General features: G+C 51.7%; 1 protein-coding gene across 4 annotated transcripts in view; it reads right to left on the bottom strand.

Annotated features, from left to right (window-relative positions):
• Positions 1-16,565, bottom strand: part of LOC122366386 (paired box protein Pax-5-like) — an 82,534-nt gene continuing 65,969 nt past the window's right edge. For 2 of the 4 annotated variants that reach the window (XM_043338596.1, XM_043338595.1), the window contains exons 5-10: positions 15,974-16,221; positions 5,227-5,312; positions 3,276-3,507; positions 2,844-2,948; positions 1,067-1,170; positions 1-751 (exon numbers count right to left, since the gene is read on the bottom strand). In XM_043338596.1, the coding sequence (XP_043194531.1) occupies positions 731-751; positions 1,067-1,170; positions 2,844-2,948; positions 3,276-3,507; positions 5,227-5,312; positions 15,974-16,221 (796 nt within the window). In that variant the 3' untranslated portion in view covers positions 1-730. Of the gene's footprint in view, positions 752-1,066; positions 1,171-2,843; positions 2,949-3,275; positions 3,508-5,226; positions 5,313-14,383; positions 14,432-15,973; positions 16,222-16,565 lie in introns of all 4 variants that reach the window. The other 2 variants (XM_043338594.1, XM_043338598.1) reach the window with 2 other exon arrangements.

Genomic DNA, 16,565 nt, shown 5'->3' with positions numbered 1-16,565 from the left:
TGAAACCATGTCTTTTTGAGCCATCACCGTCTTCAGGCCATGTCAGGACCGTCAGGAACATCCGACAGCCCCTGGTACAAACTATCAGCTGTGTAACGATCAGACAAAACTCTCATCAGCGCACAACTAAAACAGCACTAGCAGTATCGTATCGTAGAGGTCACCAACAGATGGCGCCAGCGGCGGGGCCCCCCGACTCGCCAGCCGCCACCCGGGCAGTGACCTTGACATCAACAAATGACCTTGACGACGCACCATCAGATTCACGCTCGGACGAGGCGTGGACGCTGACGTCACAAGCGTCCCCATGATTGCCGTTGCTGCCACCAGTTTTTAAACGCTCAAGCTCGGACGCACTCATCCACACGTCTATGTACATTTCTACGAAGCAGGTATCTATGTACAGTACGCGTTGTCAGATCGTCAATTTAAATATCTTTGGTGTACAGCATTTTTCGGGCTCAATAACCGCCCGCGCCGCTCAGAGCCTTGCTTTCTTCTGAGATCGGCGGATAACCGCCTTGAGCCGGCTGTGTCCGGATGAAACCAGCCATAACCGGATTCAACCGGCTGTGATTGTAGGCCCTGTGCATTTTGAGCGCCGCCGCAGGTTTGCGTAGCCGCAGCTTGCTAGAGTTTGCGCTGGGGTTTGGAGCGCCACCTATGAGCGGCCCCGAGCACTGCTGGTTGAGCCGGTCACCGCCAGGGGCTGGCTGACGGCGACAGCTGCTCAGGACCGAGCCCCGAGGAGCTGAAACAAAAGAAAAAACGTCATAGAATGAGATGACACGTTTACACCATCAAGTCTGAGTCGAGATGTTGCTCAAATTCAGTCGCTACTTTTCAGCGTCAGGAGGCTTCTAGAAAAAGCCTGGGCAACAAAAACGTCGGCCAATTTAAAGGGAACGATAGAGCAGTGGTGGTTGGGACACTATGTACGTATTGGCCCCACTAAAAGCTTTCCATGTAGGTATGGTATTCCAAACACCACTTGGAATATCTTGCGGTATGTAATTAGGCTCAAACCACTGCAGCCATATGACTACAAAAAACAGCGTGTACTTACATCATTTACTGAGCAGTCCGCCGGCCGACGATGAGTAGTTGTAGCCGCGTACCCGGCGTACTGCGGGTACGGGTAGCTGCTGTAGTCGGGCATCTGAACGGAGCCTGGCAACGGAACAAACAAAATGGCGTCACACGGTGGCAACGGAACAAACAAAATGGCGTCAGACGGGAGACGGCTACTGATAGAAGCGGGCTATTCAAAGGCTTTTTTATTTTTATTTAATCTTAAAAAAGGGGGAAGTTTCTAGGGTAGGTGGTTTTACTGAAGGCCAGTCGTGAATAATTGACCAGTCGTGGCCGAATTGTCGTTAAACGGTCCATTGTCCACAAACATGGTCCACTGTGCCTCATTGAACGCTCAATGGCCTCTGACCAACAGCTCGTAATTCGGGGCAATATTACATCAATTTCTGAGGGAAAACAAGGAGTATTCTCGAGCGTTCCCCGAAAAATACAGCAGCAAGCTACGAGCGTCTACGTCAGAGTAAACTCTACAGAATACCTTGAAATGGGTAATCCCAGCCGTTCTCACTCTCCATGCATTTCAGTCGTGCAGTGCTGTGCTCTTACCTGGATGCGGCTCATATTTGGCCCGCTCGTGCGACATGAGCCGCTCGTCATAGAGCCGAACGTCGGGGGAGAGGGCAGGGGAGAGCTGCGCCAGCGTTTTGGGCTGCTCGGGCGCCCCGGGCGCCCCGTGGGCGCCGTGGACGCCACTGTGGGCGCCCAGGTCGCCGTACGGACTGCGCAGTCGGCAGTCGTACTGGGCCATCCCGCAGTCATTGTGCAGCTGACCGCCGCACAGATCCGGGAAGGTCTGCGGACTGGGACTGGGGCGCAGCTCCTGGTGGTGGGTGGGGAAGGTCTGCGGACTGAGGACTGACGACTGAGGACTGAGGACGGATGTGGGAGGACTGAGCACGGACGTGTGAGGACTCAGAGCCGGAGGACGCTCGTCGGCCGGGGACAGGGAGTACGGGGAGTCTCCGAAGCTCAGCTGGACCGGCTGGTACCCTCCCAGGTATGACACGGGTGGTGGGGGCGGTGGCGGCTGCGACTGCAGCTGACTCTGGGCGGGGGCGGGGGCGGGGGCGGCCGAGATGGGCTGCAGGACAGTCAGGCTCTCGTGGGACGACGTGCCGGGGGATTTCTGCGGCGTGACCGGCGGCTGGGGCTCCCCGGAGACGGGCGGCGTCAGAGCGCCCACCGGCGGCGACAGCACCGCGCCGCTGACGTCCAAAGGCGTCAGCGGCGAGTAGCTGTACGTGCTGCCACCTGTCGGCGTGCCGGAGAAACGGTGCTTCAGTGCGTGGCCGCCAGGGACCGGTGAGGGGCGTGCGACAGTGCTACCAGAGCTAAAACCGTGCGACGGCGGCGGCCGGTGCGGGCCGTTGGCAAAACGGGCGGTGGGTGCAAATGCGACTGACTCGAGCGCTACAGGGTGAAATACGCTACACTGCGGGTACACACCATGCACTAGCTATCGAAAATCAACTCGAAACAAGCCGAGCCGCAGTGCAACTCTGGCTGCCACGCACGATTCATTTTTTCAGCAAACGATCCAGATTTTCAGGTATTCACCTAACAGCAAAAGCATGCACTTTTCTGAAATTTATAAGCAACAACCGTGCGAGGCAGCCAGGCAAGGTGCGGTGCGAGCGTGCGTCACTGGCGACATCTAGTGAGTGGCTCCGTCCCTAACTACAGGTGCGCCACCTATAGTCGATCGGTGCGCCACCTATAGCCGATCGGTGCGCCATCTATCGGTGACCCACCTTGCTGGTATTGCCCGGAGGCGTCGAGGAGCGGCGCTGTGGCGCCCGGGGAGGACTTGCTGTCCATGGAGATGGGCGCCAGAGGCGTGAGGCCGGCAGAGGTGCCTGACGGAGGTCGAAGAGGAACGTCAGTTTAAATAAGAACGTGAGTTGACGGCGAACACATCTATCACCCGAGCCCTTGGTACGATTCGACATCAATTTGTGGAGACCTCACGAAAACTTGACCGAAGGTATTTTAGGCACATTTGGACAGTTACCTGAAATGAGGATATGCTAATTTCGAAACAGAAGAACATGCCAAAATTGTCAATGTCTACGTAAGCTGACTGCAAAAATCTAAAATTCTGACACAAAGAATTAAATTAGTATCTCGGCAATACTACCCGAGCCGCTAACCACTCTCAGCCGCTCTCTCACAGCCCCACTCACCGAGTGACGCGGTCAGACTCTGCGAGTAGACAGACGGCTGCTGCTGACCCAGACCGATACTGTCGTACAGCGCCTCGGACTGCGAGCTCACTGCCGAGCTGAAGGCGGCCTGGTCCACGCCGCCGGCGCCGAAGCTGTAGCCGGTGCCGGCCGCACCGGCCGCAGAGAGCTCGGGGAGGAGGTTGGCCGCCTTTCCGGCCTCGTCCTTCAGCCACTGCTTCGACCAGGGCAACTGCGGACGGGAGGGGGGAGGAGGTTAGTGGCGAGATATTCGGTGGTTGGAACAGGACTATGAAGAGAAGTCGGTGGAACTAGTTATGCTCTAAGCTGTTGACTCTAAAGAAAGATCGCACTGCATCATTCCGGCAAAGGCTGGTGTTTTAAAAAGTATTGTCGTATATTACAATAACAATTTTCATGTTTACTGACACGTATTTTAAAGGATATCGTAAAAAATGCGCTAATATTATGAGACTTATGCTGTATTAAGGAACAATTTCATTCCCATCCCGTCATCACACCAATTAATGACAGGGTAAATCCTTACTTAGAATAATGAGCAGCCGCTCGAGTTTAGGAGCTCTAAGATGATCCTGCTGCTCACTTTAATCAGCTGGCGTCCCCTCTCAGAGGCCGGCGCGCCATTTCTCCACAGCCACACTCGGCTCATCTCGCGCCAAAAAGGCACCGCCACCGCGGCATGATGGATGACAAATTTCCCGCCAAATGACGGATGAAATAAACTCCATCGCCGTTGAAAAATGCAATTTGCATTCTAATAGGGCGGGTACGGGATTGGTTACACGTCAAGGCAGGCGCCGGCTAACGATAATCCGAAAGGCGTCACTCGCGGCGCACACGCGTCGTTTGTGACACGGTGCGGGTGCGCCGGAATTAGCCGCACCAGCCGAGACAAATGTGACGCGCTGCTAATGCGAGCGAGTGCTGGGATAGCAAATTGAGAAAACGTGTTTAAAATGACCTACCAACGCGGAAGATCTTTTGAATTGTAGATACAGGCTCCCACCCGCAGTCCTTTTTTCTCGGAAGTTATCACAAATTTTGCGTCCATTCATCGCCCTTATTATTTTTTGACTAGTTCCGAGTCCGAAAATATGTCCAAATCAGTCCTTCGCAGCATTAGGATTTAGGGTTAAAATAGACGCATCTATGGAGCGTACCCCCCACACCAGGGATGAGAAACAACCCCGTTAGACCACCGCCCCACCACTACTGCTATCATCATTTCCCTGATTGAGCCATCCACTGGCCATCACAGCATCCCCCCCACTACCCCTCCCCTCGACAGTCCAGCGACAAATGCGGAAATTATGCACGGCCCGGCCGGCGCGCGGGCTCTCCACAGCCCGGTCCGAGATTTGCTGCCGGCGTCCCATCTGGGGCAGGCACGACCAACGACACCCTGGGGCAGGTCGGAGTCGGGCGCGCCGGCGACCTCTCAGCCCCGGGCGGCGCGGCGGCGGCGGACGAGCCTCCCCGAGCAGGCTTTGTTCGCAGCGCCGCCCCTTGGCGCCGCCCGCATTAGTAAGCGTTTGGGGCCGGCAAAATCTCGGCACCCCAGCTCGTGCTTTTTGACGGCCGCGCACTTCGTATGGAAATTGTCGCAGGCCAGGCTGGAATCGCCGGCTTAAGTGCATCGTTTACCAAGCCGGTGGGAATTAAAGGGTTGTGATATGCTCCCAGGGGAAGGCTGGGGAGAGGTGATGTCGGTAAAAAGTCTGTTATATAAAGTACAGCTGTGATAATGCTTGTTTTACAATGTATCAATTTGTTCCGCAAGCGGGTAGTATGAAAGGAGTGTGATGATTATGCAATTGCTCTATCCATAATTCGGCGTTACCCAAAAGGTCGGATATATGATTACGCCATATTGGTAGCGCCTACAATAGAGCAGGTTTTCGGTACATCCAGTACTGGTACTGGTACTTACACTAGAGTAGGCGAGCTGTTCCACCGGGTACTGCACCCTTTGCCGCTTGACCTCCTCCTCAGCTGCCGAGCTTAGGTCACGCTCGTCTGAAACAGGTCAGAGGTTACAGGTCAGCAGAGGAGTCAGGTCAGGTCAGCTGTCAGGTGTCAGGTAAGGGTCAGGATCAACTGAGGGCGTCAGGGGTCATAAAGGTCAGCTGGGGTAGCGATAGAGTTGGAACCACCGTATCGTCAGAAGATACCTATGTCCGATAACGCCCCATTTCTTTGTTTTGTTAAGTTAAAACTTTAAAATGAATTAGTGTAATTCTTTCGAACACCAGTTTTGCCCCTTTTATCCCTCCCCAACCACCGAACAACTTGGCAACAGGCAATCAAATCGCACTCCGGGAAATCAGCGCGCCGCCAAACCGGCCCGCTTTTTCCTGACCCCAGCCGTGGCGAATTGTTAAAAGGGGACCTCAGGATGTACCCTGCGTGTCTAAAATCGGAGAGAGGGAGGAAGGGAGGGAGGGAGAGAGAGAGAGACAGAGAGAGAGAGAGAGAGAGAGAGAGAGAGGGAGGGAGAGAGAGAGAGAGAGAGAGAGGGAGGGAGGGAGGGAGGGAGGGAGGGAGGGAGGGAGAGAGAGAGAGAGAGAGAGAGAGGAGAGAGAGAGAGAGAGAGAGAGAGAGAGAGAGAGAGAGAGAGAGAGAGAGAGAGAGAGAGAGAGAGAGAGAGAGGAGAGAGAGAGAGAGAGAGAGAGAGAGAGAGAGAGAGAGAGAGAGAGAGAGAGAGAGAGAGAGAGAGAGAGAGAGAGAGAGAGAGAGAGAGAGAGAGAGAGAGAGAGAGAGAGAGAGAGAGAGAGAGAGAGAGAGAGAGAGAGAGAGAGAGAGAGAGAGAGATCAGCAGCTCGGAGTGGACCGTTCCGTGCCGCTCCAGGAAGAGTTCGGGGTCAGTCCGGGGAGAGAGCGGAGAGCGGAGAGAGAGGAGGGGAGGGCGCTCCTCCGGTCTGATTGTGACAGCCCCTCGGGTAGCGGCCGATTACATTATTGGCCCATTATGGGGTGCCGCCGACCGTCGCCGTATGCTGGCTGTCGGTGGATGTTCATACTGAACAGGGATGGGAGGATGATGGCTCAATCGGACACTTCGAGGCGGTGCAGAGTGGGGATTTGAGTGTGCCGCTTGCCATGGAGTGTCACGCGAGTACCTGGTCCTAGATTGCTGATGATCTTATATATCAACATTTATTACTTTCCTAGCTCCATAAACTACGGCTTTGTGAATTCAGTTCTGCTTGAAACCACAAAAAAACTAAGGCATCATATTTGTAGGACCCGCCACTTCCGTGTTTTAGCCACGCCCATTTTTGTTTTTATAGAATATCCCAGCCCTACTCAGCCGGGCCCCCAGGCTCTCGTCCCTGCCCGTCCCCCATCTGTCCCTGCCGGCAGAGTCTGTCCCCCCCCCCTCGGCCGGCAGTTTCTGCGTTTCCGTCGGTGGCCGGTTCCGTCGGGACGCGTGCCACTTCCGGATGACGTCACAGGGCGCCACAATGACGTCATTGAGGGTGGCCAGCGGGCGTGACGACGAGAGGCGCCGGCAGCGGCGGAGGCGCCCTCCCAGTCGCGCCGGGACTTGGCGTGCAGTGCTGGCAGTGGCCACCATCCGCAGAGAAGGCTGAGAACCAATATGAGGTGACCAGGAACTGTGGTATTGGCTCTAGGTTTGGCCTCATGCTGTCAATACCTCAGAAGGTGTAATAAAATCTTAAAAACATCTGAGAAGGAGCAGACTGAGCCTTGTGGATAAGAAAATTATGTGGACTTTCGGTTAAAAGGCAACATTATGACATTTGAGCGCGGCCATATCCCCAAAAATATATCAATTTTTTTGCACCTTATCTTCTGCTTTTATACGCCGAAGACAATCACATTCCTATTCCTGCATTACCATCCACTTCCTAGGACCATGGCCTCCCGCTCTTCTCCCTCTCTGATTATTCTCACCACATGTCGCCTTGCAAATATGTTTACCCGCACATCAGCGGGGCACCGGGCAGGGGTGCCTTTGGAGACGGTCTGCGGCGCGCCACCCGCCGCCAGCGCGCCACTAAGTGCCGCCGCCGCAGCCATAAACTCCCCTCTCTGCCCGGGATTAATGGGGAATGGCAGCGGCGGCGGCGGTGGCGGCAGAAGGCAGAGACTAGAGAGAGGCAGCGGACACGGGCGGTAGGAGCTGGGCTGGTGGGCGGTTAGGGCGGCTGGTGTAGCGAGGAGGCGTTACAGTCGTGGGGTGGCCGGGGTGTTAAATTAAAAGTTGATTTAAGTACAAACACTGTTAGCGGATGGTGGTACCGGTAGCAGAGATAATACTTAGGAATATATGAGCTTCTACGGCGACCGAGAAGTTTCGTTGGACACGAGGTGGTTAGCATATCACAACACTAAAATATCGCGTCGATAAAGCAGAAAAGCGACGGGCAAGGAGAGTTGGGGACGCTGAGTATAAGCCGAGACATCTTTTAGAAAGGACACCGCAGCCCGCCCAAAAGGGGCGAATAATTTATCTTAAACCGATGAGCATGTGAATCCCGATATGGATTATTATTTACTTTACCCACCGCAATTTGCCTAGGGAACAAAATGTGACAATTGATCAAATCAACTTCAATATCTGATTTCATCGACACCCTAAATTGAAACATTTACAACGCATTACGCCCCCGTCGTAAATACGTAACATCATCGTCACCAAATCACGACAGACGAGCCCCCGCGCGGAATCAAGCGGCGATTTCCCATATTCGTTATCCACGGGTCATTACGGATCGGCCTGTGCCCAGGGCCGGGCCGGACCCCTCTGACCCCCCTCGGCCCCCCTCTCGGGACACAGCTGCCTCTCTGTTGTGATCGCCGCGGTAACACTGAGTTAATGACAGCAGACGGTGATATAGAGCCATCGGAGAGTCTTTGTGCCGACCGTCGACACTTTGATCAGTTTGTTGTCGGCAGACATAGAGTCGGCGTCGATGATATGGGGGGGGGGGGGGGGATGTGCACTCCCAGCCGCAGCCAGGGCGGCGACGTTAAAATGATACACTCTGGGCTGGGAACGGTCATTGAAAGGCTGGAATACCAAATGTTGGTAAATTTAGGAAACACAGCTTTTTCGTCGTTCCATTTTATATTATGGAATCTCGTTTATTGTAAACTTTGTAAATGTTGTGAACTGTTTAAAGGGAACATTCCAGCGCTTGTTTTTTCCCCACTTTCAAATCTCCACAAAACCCGTTCAACCATCTCTCTCTCTCTCTCTCTCTATCTCTCTCTCTCTCTCTCTCTCTCTCTCTCTCTCTCCTCTCTCTCTCTCTCTCTCTCTCTCTCTCTCTCCTCCCCACTGACCGGAGTAGCGGTGGCCTGCGGTCATCTCTCGCCCCCCCCCCCACACCCAGCCACGGTAATAACTCGCCGGAAACGAGCGCATCCATTCTGCGCGCCAAAACAAGATGGCGGGAGCGCGGCCGCAGGAAGCGGACAAGGAGGCAGGGCGCGCCACCAGGAAGCGCGCCAAAGGACGGAGGACGCCGCTGGTGCCCGGTGGGGGACACGGAGGATGGGTTAGGTTGAGAAGAGAGATTAGGATTAATACGGGATGCCACTTGATCTTGACTTATGTTTAGTTCTCAGCCATTTTAGGCGATAACTTTAGAGGACCGTTGAAATTCAGCAACATATTTCTTTCACGTTCTCGCTGCCTCAGACATAACATTTAATCTTTTTCATGAACACTTTCAATTAACAGTGGCGGCGGAAGCAGGGGGGCAAGGGGGGCAGCTGCACCCTAAAGCTATGGAAAGGGGCGCCTCGAAAATCTGTAGAGGAGGCAGGAAGTTAAGAGGTGCGGCAGCCATAAAGCTGAGCAGTGCGACACCGCAACTGATAAAGGCACTTGTGACACGAAGAGGGTGGCAATGACGTGGGAAAAGTATCTTTTGATATGCTGAAGATTGGAGGGCATCCTTATCTGAAAAAAGGCAGATGCTGCCGACCCTGTCGAATATAATCTTGCCAGGCGATTAAGGCTTGGAGGGCGCAGCCACTCGAGAAGCGTGCCATGCGGAAGAGGGGCGCCTGAATGCGAAAGAGGGGCGCCTGTGTGTGGGACGAAAAAGAAACATTTATGGAGACGTCTTTGAAGGCGATAGCCTCCGAACGCCAATGCACGAACATATGAGGGCTTATAGCGTTGCAGGCTCCATGCGACAAAAAGGGGCGCCTGATGGCCGATATGCGAGAGGAAATTAGTTTGTGTAACATTTATCGGGGGCGGTTTGCCGCTTACAACATATGAATGTTAAGGGAGGTCCGAGATTGGGGCCTGTAAAATTGCACTGTCCGTATGGGTGGTTACACCCCTAGTGCTAGGGCATATTTTGCGTTTTTTTACTGAGGAGATGATTATGACCAGGAATAGCACTCTGCAAACTTCTATGGGCGCCTGTATAGGGGCGAAACTGATTTTCCAGTGCAGGGACGGCCATCGGCATTGTGGGGCGGCATTCATTCCACTGGGGCGTCTGCCAGTGTTGAAGGGCGGTATTCATTTCAATGGGGCGCCCGTTGGTGTTGATGGGCGACATGTATCACCTGGGGCGCCTATCGGAGATTGGGGCGGCATTAATTTCACTGAGGCGCCTATCGGCGTTGACGGGTGGTATTTATTCATCCGGGGCGCTTATCGGTGGTATAGGCCGGCATTCGCTTCACTGAGGTGCCTATCGGTGTTTTAACCCGGCAGTTGCTGGGGTATTTCGCCACCCACCGTTTGCTGGGGGGGGGGGGGGGGGCGTTAAACGCCCCCAGCCGATAACTCGAGAACCAATAGGCGCAGCGAAACGCACGAGGCGGCAAACGAAAGAGCGCGACGAGACGCTTCAGATGAGTACTTTAAAGTTGAATTTTGAGGTCACAGGTCGGGTCAAGGTCAGGTCAAACACCTGAAATCGGGCTTTCGGTAGCATGGACTTCAGGACTTCGCAATGGGCGCCTCTCGCCATAAACTCTGTCAAAACGGTGCACAATCCATCTTATAAGGCCTACAAGAGTGTCAGCTTCATATAGGGGTCAGTCAAGCATAGGTCAGGGTCAAGGTCAGGTCAACCGGGTAGGCAAATATCCCCGAAAATCAAAACTGATATTCGCAGCCTGTGACACATGTTTTGTAGGTAATTTGGGGCGTAAAACACGATGGTGACATTCATTTTATCATATGTGTACGTGTTTGGCTCAAAAAGTTCAATTTAAGAAATTCATGTATCATGGTCGTGAAGAAGTCACGAAAAATTGCCAAGATTCAGTTCAAGATTTTGGAAAATGCGGAACGATAATCAATAATCGAAGATAGCCATTTGATTGATCATGGTATTGGCAGTCTAATGGCGTTTACGGCATGTCTGTATGTCTATTCTGTGATTTTATATGATTTTTTGAACATATGCCGTTTTTGGTCGAAAAGTCAGAAATCATGACGTCACTAAAACCTCGATATCTCAAAAATTTTCCGACCGATTTTTTTGAAACTTTGGCACAATAAACTTCAATCAATTCCCTACAGGTACCCAAAATTTGGCGCGCCTGCGGCGCGCCGTTTTTATGCTATGGCCCGGCGAAAAAAGTGGGGGCGTTTAACGCCCCCCCCAGCAACTCGCGGGTTAAGGCGGCAGTAAATCCACTGGTGTCTGGGGCGCCTACCGGCGTCGAAAGGCGACATTCATAATTCATTTCACTGGGAGGCATATTGGTGTTGATGTGTAACATTCATTCTCCTGGGGCGCCCGGCAATGAGGGGCGGCATTTATTCCATTCCCCTGGGATGGGCCCCTATCGGTGTGGAGGCGTCGCCGTCGTATTAGTTTGAAATGGGGGCACCTCTGGGTGGTAATAGATGCATTCATTTCGCTGGGACACCTACCAGCGTTGATTGCCTGTATTCATTCATTTCCGGCTCCTATCGGTGTTGAAAGGTGGCATTTATTTCACTGGGGCGTCACAAACCTGCTACTCCCACCATAAACCTGATGACATTGAGCCAGGATGTCCGTTCCGAAGGGCTGACGTGATACTGATGACACCACTGAATGCAATAATGCAGTGCAGCCCAGGCGGCATGCTGCTTACCGGCCTGCAATTCTCTGTCACCGAGTTAGTGTTATGGATTCGGCGCCTTATTCACTAATCCACACGAAGGTATTGGAACCGTGGAACTCTTTTCGATATGCCTTATTCGGAGAATCTTATACCGGGTGGCCCAAAAAAAAAAAACGTTCCGAACTTTGGAGGCCTATATCTCAAATTCGAGTGCAAGTAACGAGCCAAAATTTTCATCAAGTTTGCGTCACTTCTTTGCGCATTGGTATGCCAAATTATAACACTGTACCATCATTTTCAAGCCAGCAATCTTATGTTGAATCAAGTAAGACGTTTTTGCTTTTTTTGCCGTTGTTGAACGGAAGTAATGATTGGCTTAGACGTACCATGTTAGAAAAAATACAAAAAAAAAAATAGAACGGCTTGAATGATACCAGCACGTGTGTTGCTATTTTATATTTTTTTTTGTCACACTTATGTGCCAAATATTCAAATACTAAGCCAAAGTTGTGTTAATGGATGCCATTCGTTTCAACACAAGTCCTGTTTCAAGGCGAAGGAGCATGGCACGGTGCATGGGTTACTGCTGATCGCCCTCCCTTCAAGAAGATCAAATAGTAAATCGACCGAATAATGAAAAAAAAGCTAGAGGGAATGTGTCACCCTGAGGCCTGAACCACCAATGAGACTAGTTGCCAGTAGCAGTCATGGCTGTAGGCCGTGGTGCCGAGATGGAAGTGGCTCGTTCACTCACATTTTTGGTAAACATCAGAGCAAAAAAGTGATTTTTACATGGCATGCTAGAAACACGAACCGTTTAAAAAGTAATTGACCGAATAACATAAAAATCATACCATTCACTGAAAATATATGTCGCATTGACTATTGGAAGTTTCAATGTTGTATCTTTATCACTTTCTGAGAAATATTGATTTAAAATTGGGAACGTTTTTTTCTGGGCCACCCGGTATATGGTGATGAGGTTGTTTCTAAACGAACATTATGAAGGTTACATTTACGCTATGGAATGTACCTAACTATTTCTCGTTACATAAAAACTGTAATTCTGAACGTGTTAACAGGTACAACACATTGTCAAACGTCTCTTCACTGTGTTACTACAACCGTGTATATGGTAAGGGGCGCCCAGCGGGAAGGGGCGCTTCAATATCGTTTGCACCCCTATCCTAGAATACCTTCCGCCGCCACTGTTTCAATAAGCATCGATCTTTGAATTACTTTTCGAATGCCGGGAGCTGTTCACAAACCTTAAATTTATTTCCCTCGATACACAAGAAAGCTTCGTAACTTTTATCGGTAAGTTTTGTTTGGGCATTAAATACGCACCAAAGGTAAGAAATATGGTGTCTTCACAATCAGCCTTGACTGACGATCAGCTCATCCAACTCATTCTGCCATGGTCACCAATGAGCATCCGCATCCGTAGCCGTAACCAAGCAGAGCAGCTATGGCCAAAGTTCAGCCGACTACACCCCCTGACCACTCACTATCGGTCGTCTGCAAACTCCCGGCTAACTCGGCCTAACTCTGTTCACGTGTCGGCCACCGTCGTCCGACTTTGCCAGTTGCCACCACCCGGGCCCGAGCTCCTCCCCCTCTCTCTTTCCCTCCCATTTTCTGCCCGCCCGTTCCACCCAACTCAACTCTCCTCCATCTTCTCAAAGAGACCATTCCAGAAACAACCCCTATTCGCCTCAAAACAATGGCAATCTACCTTCCGCACTCGACTGAGACGCCATCTTAACTTGATTACGTCATTTCCGCCTTATTGATTTCCTCCGAGATTCGCCGGCGGCTCTGGCAGCCTCCGCTGCTGCGGCCCCACCTCCGCGGAGGAGACATCATTGGCGGCCGGCCGGGCTGACGGCAGTCGCCGGCTTCTGGCATGATATATGGCCACTTGAGATGGCTAGTTGGGTAGGGGATGGCGTATTTTAGCCGGGCCCATTGTGCGCCCGCAGCGCTCCGCTTTGTCGTTTCTCCCGAAACGGAGGTGGTCGGGGAAAACTGGCGCGGCCACCGCAGAACAATGGCGGACGCTGAGCTTTGTTCGCCGAGACGGCGCCGCTCCGAAAACCGGCGGGCGGCGGCGGACCCGCGGCTGCATATAGAAAGCGGCGAAACTAAGGCTTCAAAAATTACATTTATTCTTTGTTGCAATTAAAAAAACGAGCAAGTAATGCATTATGTAATCCGGAACTTGAGTGAAAATCATTTACAAATCAAGAGGACCTCCACAGAGATAACTTCCATATAGGTATTCACAGCCTTTTCGTCGATGCTGCTCAATTTTCCACAAGTTAACCAGCGACCATGCCATCATTTTTTATCGAAGCATAAACTAAATCCGCCTATGATCAATCGCCTCAGAAGTTCAATTTCCACGCTAATCGCCAGCTTAGCCAAGTCAATAAATGCGCACTGCGCCTAATCCACCTCAGCTCCGTCTCGTTAGCGGCTGAGCGCACATCTGCGGCGAATTGAGCGCACATCTGCGGCGAACTGAGCGCACATCTGCGGCGAACTGAGCGCATTAATCGAGCCGCTCCGCCCAGTTGAACGGTCAATGACCGGAAACCGGCAAAATCTACCGATATACCGGTTCCGTCCCGACCGACTGATGTATGAGGTAATCAGCGCTTACTAAGGCCGCTGTGGGCTTATTACGGCCACACGCGGCTTTGAAGCGGGCTGGAGATTAAATATAAATATATAGACTCTAAATGAACAGAGGGCTGAATGAAGTGCATCTGTAAGGAAGGTCTTGGCTTTTTCCTCTTCCTACCATATTGAGTTTTGCTTGGAATCGTCCAGTTGCACGCAACTATTCACAATTTCACAAAGGCAAAATGTTTGCCATCACTCATAAACAGTAGCTAAAAAAAAAAAAATCATACGGCAGGCAGGGTTGTTCAGTAGCGTCGTTAGTCGAGTGTGTGTTGAGTTATATGTGAGAGAGGAGTGTCAAAAGCCGTCACCGATAGTCTCCGCCCAGCGTCGCTAATTACCTGGCCTAGGGTCGTACAGGTTGTCAATCAGGCGTCTTTCGTCGTTCTCTAGAAACAAAAACAATGCTACAGTCAGTCGTTGGAAGTCATATAAAGTCTCCCGAGAATGCTTATCACACCACATTCAATTATATTGGAGTTCCTAGATCTATCGATGGCACAACAGACTATTGTCAACAGTTATAATGAACGTGCATCGGTCACGAAAACTCCAAACGAGCGTCGGCATGAATGGCTGGGAGAGAATAAGTCAGTCACTATCTTTGATCATCAGCTAGCTAGCCAATGTTTAGACAAATTTGATACCACGCCAATTTCAACTTTTCGTCATACCACATCTAAATGAAAATAACCCATTTTAGAAAGATACCGTAATGCACTCAACTACATTGCGATGAGTACGATATGTTGTATCTTTGCCCTCCTCTAACGACGCCGCCCACCACACCAAATATTTACCCAAATAATCACCCCCACAGCCCTTTTCCGACCATTTCCTCCCTCCCACACACCACACACCACCGCTGCCACCACAACACAATCACGGGGGGTCGGCGGCGGGCGACAACGATTATCCACGGACACTGCAGCCCACTGGAGCTCGACCGGAGCCACTGGAGCCCAGTGGAGCTCGACCGGAGCCACTGGAGCTCAGTGGAGCTCAGTGGAGCCCAACGGACGCCGCTGAGAACCGCTGGCTAAGCGGCGGCGGCAGCGGCGGTGGGAGCGGTCCGTGGTGCCGGCCGGAGAAAATGGCCGACAGGAGAGGAGAGAGGAGAGGAGAGGAGAGGAGAGGAGAGGAGAGGAGAGGAGAGGAGACGAGGGGATAGGATATGAGAGGAGAGGAGAGCAGAGGAGAGGATAGGAGAAAAGAGGAAAGCAGAGGGACATAGTAACAGTAGAATGGAGCAGGTGACAGAAAAACGCAGCGCAGGTTTTGCGATGTAGAAGCGGTTTTGTACATTTAAGACTAATAGCAATACCACGCCTTTGGTAAGGAGTTTGACACCAACCCAGTACGTCCAAACGCCAGCTATGGCATTGATAAATCGTATGTACCCACTGCTAGCGCTAGCAGGCGTTCCGCTTACAAATGGCGAGCATATTTACAAAAGATGTTTTGGGGCCCACCTCTTGTCAATACGTGGTAAGGAGACTGATAATCCAATGCTCCAAAGCACACATGTGAAAACAGCTTCTCAAAAGCTTTGAATTCAGTTGAATAGCAAACATTTGAAAACGCAAATGGGGTATGCCCTGTGGTTATCACTTCAAACAGATCGAAGCCCACGAAACATGACTGGTGGTTAGACCGTTTGGAGTTTGGCAAGTTCCTCGAAACTTGTGTTTTCTTTGCTGCTCAAAGAGCATTTTTTCCCCTCACATTGGCGTATAACTAGTTTACGTTTCTCCTTTCAAAAAGTAACAACCAGCCCAGACTATTCTAGCACCATAATGTTTCCCTGATGTCGTTTTAGCTTCCCAAGATAAGCGCTCACATTATTCAAGTTTTTCCTGTTTCACCATCACGACAATCCCTCCCGTTTCCTAAGTATCCCACCGTGCCACCGTTTCCGTTTCCCCACTCACCGTCGTCGCGTTTCCTTTTGCCGATGTTGTTTCCGTTGGGGTCCTGCGCGCCGATGCCCAGGATGCCGTTGATGCTGTAGCTGGGTCGGATGTCCCTCAGGTCGTGCGCGGCCGGCGGCGCATGCGCAATGACCGAAGTCTGGCCGATGGGTGAGGGCAGGCCGCCCGTGTGCCCGTGCTGCTGGTGGCTCTGGCCAGAGCCGCCGTGGCTCCCCCGCACCTTCTCCGCCGCCTTGTTCCGCACAATTCTACAGAACGGGAGGCAGAGGTGACAGAATTCAGAATAAGAATGGGGAAAATTGCATGCTAAGTGGTGGCTGCTATCTTATTTCAAAACATACATCATTTACTCGAATGCATGTATTTTGGCATGCTGCCAATACAGCCAATAAAACAAATTCAATTATTTACTGCGGAACTGAGAGACCCAAAGCGTGTTCGAATTTTATAAAAAAATGTCTAGCGAAATATACATTCAAGACCATTGATGAACGACGCCAAAATATCATAATGGCTGGAATAAAATTAAAAAAGGCCACATTTTCATTGAGTTTCAGTTTTAGCTACCAGCCGGCGAATACTTCCCAGCCCG

The sequence above is a fragment of the Amphibalanus amphitrite genome, unplaced genomic scaffold (assembly GCF_019059575.1).
Source record: "Amphibalanus amphitrite isolate SeventyFive unplaced genomic scaffold, NRLGWU_Aamphi_draft 000802F_arrow, whole genome shotgun sequence".
Lineage (NCBI taxonomy): Eukaryota > Metazoa > Arthropoda > Thecostraca > Balanomorpha > Balanidae > Amphibalanus > Amphibalanus amphitrite.
The sequence above is the reverse complement of the archived record's forward strand: the minus strand, read 5'-3'. Positions and strand labels throughout refer to the sequence as shown.